Source organism: Saccostrea cucullata, unplaced genomic scaffold (genome assembly GCF_032062105.1).
Source record: "Saccostrea cucullata isolate Sc308-1 unplaced genomic scaffold, CSIRO_AGI_Scuc_v1 ctg10510, whole genome shotgun sequence".
Taxonomy (NCBI): Eukaryota; Metazoa; Mollusca; class Bivalvia; order Ostreida; family Ostreidae; genus Saccostrea; species Saccostrea cuccullata.
The window spans coordinates 1-6,214 of NW_026923983.1; the positions used below are offsets into that span (position 1 = coordinate 1).

General features: G+C 34.4%; 1 protein-coding gene across 1 annotated transcript; it reads right to left on the bottom strand.

Moving 5' to 3' along the window:
- Positions 1-23: 23 nt before the first annotated feature.
- On the bottom strand, positions 24-1,574 carry LOC134265407 (uncharacterized; the record flags this gene model as incomplete). The annotated part of the gene is made up of 6 exons (XM_062747617.1): positions 1,520-1,574; positions 1,006-1,149; positions 716-795; positions 528-599; positions 333-429; positions 24-179 (listed from the first exon to the last, which is right to left on the bottom strand). Coding segments are annotated over exons 1-6 (577 nt in total), but the record flags the coding sequence as incomplete, so codon positions are not given.
- Positions 1,575-6,214: the final 4,640 nt, after the last annotated feature.

Sequence of the window (6,214 nt, forward strand, 5' to 3'; positions counted from 1 at the left end):
ATAATCAAGTCTGAATAACCTACTGCATTTCCCACAAAGCCTGGGACAGACAACGTTGGCAACACAGTCATTTTGACAGATGTCAGTGTCTGACGTAAACAACAGCGTGCAGGCCAGATTGTCTACGTCAGCACACGCCGGGTTCAGCGTCTGTCGTCTGCTGAGCACTTCAACGGCGACTAAAATATTAAATGTGTCGGAACGAATAGAAGATTGAAAGATACAAATTGGTTTCTATAATCATAATCAAAACAAAAGAATATTTGAATGAATACAATTCGAATGAAAGTTTATAAGGAATCATTTTTATAAAGAAATGATGTTCGGTTAACCTGGACTTTCTTTATTTTCATTTTCTGATTGCCGCTTGGTAATACTCGCTTTATTGTTGCATAAATCTGTAGTACAACAATTTGTTCCACTGCAGATCTAAATGAAAATATGCTTTAAGATATAAGAAAACGCCTTTAAAAAAATTACTAAATAGGATTTTAAACAAAAATATTATAAAATAGTTTTGGATTTACCGAAGATGGTGCGCATCCTAGTTTATAAACAAGACGAAAATCATCCGTATACGACTTCACTGAGATACATCTCTGCAGAAAAAAGAGACAGAGAAAAGTTTAACAAATCGTTACTTGTACACTGGACATCAACTATTTAAGAGGACATGAAAGTAATTAATATATTGAATAATTTCATACAAACTCACGTGGTCATTAGTTGGACACTCAGCCGAGACATTGCAGGTCTGAGGATTGGATATATCATGGCATGTGTAACATTTCAGTGCTGCAGTGAAGTGTGTTAATTTAATCAATGGATATATTTCATTCAAACGTTAACCCTTTCCCTAAAAATGCTTAAATTTCAATTGAAAAGTTTTCTTTTGATGATATTAATTAAAGACATAAAAACGTTATTGTAGATACATCAGAGTATTGGGTTTTATTAATAAATAATTATGATAATTAATAATAATTATAATAATGATCCACATACGACAAAGCCCACAGTGCCGTTTGCAGATAGATGCGAAACATGTTTCGTTACACATATTTGGATGTGATGACGCAAGTCTGACGCAGGCTGCGGAATCAATGTCATCACAAGCTAGAAGTCCCGTCGTGTACAAAATAAAACCTGCTATAATAACAAAAATAATACTAATCTAAAATAAACAAGGTTGCCAGTTATTAATCACGATTGGTTAAAATCTTCTAGACGTTGACGTGTCTTTTATTTCAAGTCGCATAATTGCGTCGCCATGTAGTTTTAAGTTATCACATTTTTAAGTTCTTTTATTTACATAATTATATCACTTTGAATCCGCCATCTCCTTTCATTATGCACTCACTTCGCAGTTTTTCTATATATCAAAAATTAGGTGTGTAAGCAAATTGTAATGGAAATTTTAAAACAATATTCTCTCTGGTATGAAGTTAGTTAACATATAAGCATACACAATGAGTTCAAAAAATGGTATAGAAAACACTGAATAAAGTAAAACATTTACCAAAAATTGTATTCCAAATTGCGGCCATTTTTATTGAACCAGGTTAACAAGTGCACTATTTCTGATAAGGTAAAACGTCGTAGATTGAGGAACACGAAAGCAAAATATGCAAAGTTTCTGTAATTTTTAATGCAATTTCAACATGCATCACTTATTTCTGAGAAAATATTTTAATCTGAAATATGTTTATTCTGATTTTAATATTTATACTGAAAATTCTCAGAGACAAGTGAATGATTTTTTTTTATTTTCTATTTAATATGCAACATGGGTCTTTTTAGTTTGAAAGAAAATTTTACGTCGTTTAAACCTGACATTTTGTGCTTAAGGATGCTGTATTTAAGGAATTCATGATTTAAATCAAATAAAGTAAAACAACATAAAGAAAACTTCATTCGCTTGTCTTGAGATAACTATTTTTTTTAATTCAAATCAGTCTGTACTGATGCTGTTCCATCAATGACCTTATATGCAAATACAATTTATCATTGAGTCAAATTCTGACTGACGTTTTTCATATGATTGTTATGCCATTATTTATACAGAGATAAGAATACAAAACCAAATGTTAGTTTTTTATATTTAATGTTATGGCGAGTATTGGTCGTGGCATAATAATTCACAAACAATTTGGGATGCCATTTCAATTGGGCAAACCCATCAATTCAGATCAATCTGTGTATACACTAACCGTCCCGGGTTTACAGCGGAGGGTCAGCACACATCAAACAAAGTTCAAAGTTCAAATGTCAAAGTTCAAATATCAAGTTCACATATCAATCATCAGATCTCAAACTCAAAGTAGTTCAAATATCAAATATCTCAAAATTTAAAATTCAAAATATATCTCAAAATCAAATATGCATTTTTTAAGTTCACATTTAATATCACTGTCACATAGTACTACACTTAACTGTGGTTCACACATCAACACAGTCCAGTTGAGTATAGTACAAGTTTCACACAAACATTGTCAACAGTTGGCTTGGTGTGCGCAGATGGTCATCAATCCAAGATAGTGCCACGACGGTTCCTGACGCATGTATCCAACCAAGTCCAAATGGAATTGATGCTCCAAATCCTGAAAAAGAGGAGAAAAAACCCCAAGCACCAGAACTTTTTTGTTTTAATAACAATTGAACATACAACTTAATATCTGATGTGGAGGGAGGGAGGGTATTTGAGATTTACTAGAAAAATTATTTAAATTTACCAGCAACAAATTTAACGTCCATACCTTTTGAACGGTTCAGCAGGAAGGAAGGTGAAGGACAAACCCGAGTCTTTATATACTTCTGTAGTCAGGCCGAGCCCGACTCAAACAAAGTACTTCTCTCGTAAATAAAGGCATCTATTTTGTATATAAGCAAATAAATGCCATTATTTATACAGATATAAGAATACAACACCAAATGTTAGTTTTTTATATTTAATGTTATGGCGAGTATTGGTCGCGTGGCTTAATAATTCACAAACAATTTGGGATGCCATTTCAATTGGGCAAACCTATCAATTCAAATCAATCTGTGTATACACTAACCGTCCCGGGTTTACCGCGGAGGGTCAGCACACATCAAACAAAGTTCAAATGTCAAAGTTCAAATATCAAGTTCACATATCAATCATCAGATCTCAAACTCAAAGTAGTTCAAATATCAAATATCTCAAAATTTAAATTTCAAATATATCTCAAAATCAAATATGCATTTTTTAAGTTCACATTTAATATCACTGTCACATAGTACTACACTTAACTGTGGTTCACACATCAACACAGTCCAGTTGAGTATAGTACAAGTTTCATACAAACATTGTCAACAGTTGGCTTGGTGTGCGCAGATGCCACATGGCTGCATACTGGCACAGTTTGCAGTCACCCCACACAAGGGGGAAAGCCACAAACCAACTGATCCACGCCAATACTGCCCTAGACCCCCCCAAACTTTTTCTATGTACTTACAGACTTGTTTGGATACACGCAACCCCTTTTTAGAGCAAAGTATTCAAGGCCTTTCTGAACTGTATTAAGAAAAATGGAGTTTCCTACTTCTGTTAAATGTACACCAGCAGGAAGCAAAAATTGAGTGATATCTTTGATCAAATCTGGATATTTCAGATAGCAGCCCCCTTGTTTCAATATGTATTTGGCTACTGCCCTATTTAAACGGTTCCTATAGTTTTCCATGGCCATTAAGTCTTCTGAATATCGCCATTGAACACGGGGAAGGATTTGGGACCATATAAGGATGGTCTGGGGGAAGTGACCCTTAATTTCATCTAAATCTGTCTGGAATGTTTTAATAAGTTCAAATAAAGAATATGCTCTGGTACCAATGTCATTGCCCCCACAATGTAAAACAATGAAGTTAGGATCATTTTCAAAAAGTGCAAGAGTTTTCTTTTTACTTCAATAAATTTAAGTCCAGAGTAGCCCTGCCACCATATATTTAATCCGACTCTTTCTAAAGCAAGTTTGGCCCCCGAGGGACTTTTAAAGGCTTCAAAGAATGCTCTTTTTATAATGGAGGCACCCACACACCATACTTGCAAGGGGGCTGCAAAACAAAAAACTTTCCAAGTTCTCATAAAAACTATACCTGTTGATAACTTAATGAATTTATAAGTTCTAACTAACAATAAAGTGACAGTTGTATAATAACTAATTCTGTTTTTAAATTGCAAGTTTATGTAGTAAGCACTTGAACAACTCAGACCTATATATAATATTACATATTTACATATTACATATAATAATAAAAACAATTCTATTTTCTTCTTAAGCCTGCCAATGGAGACCTAATGCAAGACTTGTAAACCTGTGATTTCCAACGACCTGCCTCCATTATAGAATCCTCTGAACAACCTAATTCAAATGCAGCTGTTGCCGCTCCTATGCGAAAAGAATGAGATTTGTAATTGCCCTCAACTTTACAGACCTTCAACACTTTGCCCAAAACTGATGAGAACTGTGATCTAGTCAGTGGTTCACCACCAAAATGACAAAATAATGCTCCCTTGACTTTGGGCCTTATAGACAGGAACTCTCTCAAGCATCTGATTGGACAAATATTGCCACCTACTTCTTCAACACATATTGTAACACCCTTGCCTGTTTGATCAGTTTTAGACTGTTTAATGACTAATAATAGATTTGCTTTATCTTGATCAAATTTAATATCTGAAATTTTCAAAATTGAATTACTGTCATTGCCTACAGTTAAACAAATTTTTCCCACTCTAAGAAAAGCAAAGAAAGCCAATGAATATGCTGCCTTAAAAAGCAAAGTCTCATATCTATTGAAACATACTGAATGTAACATATGCAATATCCTATCAAGTAAAGTGTGGGTGATAGGAAGTCTAGAATCAGCTGATTTGTTAAGCCTCCTCATCCCTTCTAATAGTTTTGTAACCATGAAATTCCTAGTGACATCATTACAATTTTGAATTTTGCAGTTAAAGCTTATTGCTGATACATAAGATCTAGCTGTTGAAGATGAGTATCCTAAGCGTGACAAGTAAGCAATGTATTGAATCACATGACTAGGTAATGGTGGCCAGATGTCGTCCAAGTCAAAAGTAGACCTGGATTTGTGAAATGATGCGAGTCTTGTCTGATATGACAGCTTGGTGTTCGTAGAGATTGATGCCTGAAGTAACCGGTCTATTTCAAATTGTATATCATGTTCACTAACTCCCTTGGTGGGACTTCTGGATTTGGCTTGGCTCCTGGTGCCAATTCCTTGAACCTCTGCCACTGTTTCCCAGAAATAGAGTCCGCAATTTTATTATCAATACTAGAAATATGTTCTGCTTTAAAAACAACATTATTTACCATTAGTTTCAGAACAAAATGCCGAACAAGCTCCATAATTCTCTTGGATTTAGTTATTTGCTTATTGATTATACTTACTAGAGCTATATTGTCAATATGAAATAAGACCTTTTTCTTAACTAGCAAATTCCCCCAAATTTCAATTGCTATCACTACTGGAATTAACTCAAGAAATGTAATGTCCTTCATAATTTTCTGATTCTCCCAATGTTTGGGCCAAGGAAGAAAAAACCGACTACCCTGAAAATAAGCCCCACATCCTAGAGCATTAGAACCCGCACTATCGGTGTAAAATTCTAAGATATTAGAATCCTGCCAATCCGTATCTGAGAAGTATGTTACCCCGTTAAAGTGCTTCAGGAAAATCTCCCAAATTTTAGGTCACTTTTCATATCTAAAGTTAATCTGATGTGATGGAATGGCTTAAACCCCCAGACATTGCGTCATAAAATCTACGAATAAAAGCCCTACTAGATCTAATTGCTTTACAAAAAAAATTAAGAGTTCCCACTAATGATTGCAATTCCTTAAGAGTCACTTTTCGCCTAACAAGAAAATCGTCGATAGTTTGTAATAAAGCATCAACTTTATCTTGGGGTATTTTAATGGTCATTTCTACTGTATCAATTACAAAACCCAGATATGTTAACTTTGTGGTAGGCCCTGTGGTTTTTTCATCAGCTAACGGAACCCCAATGTCAAAGGCTAGTGATATAAATTGAGACATAAGAAGATCACATTCATGAGTTTCTTTTCTCCCTGCAAAAATAAAATCATCCAGATAATGATCCAAAGTTTTAAGTCCCGATTTGTACCCTGTCAGCCAATGTAAAAACGTGGCAAAAGTTTCCCAAATTTTA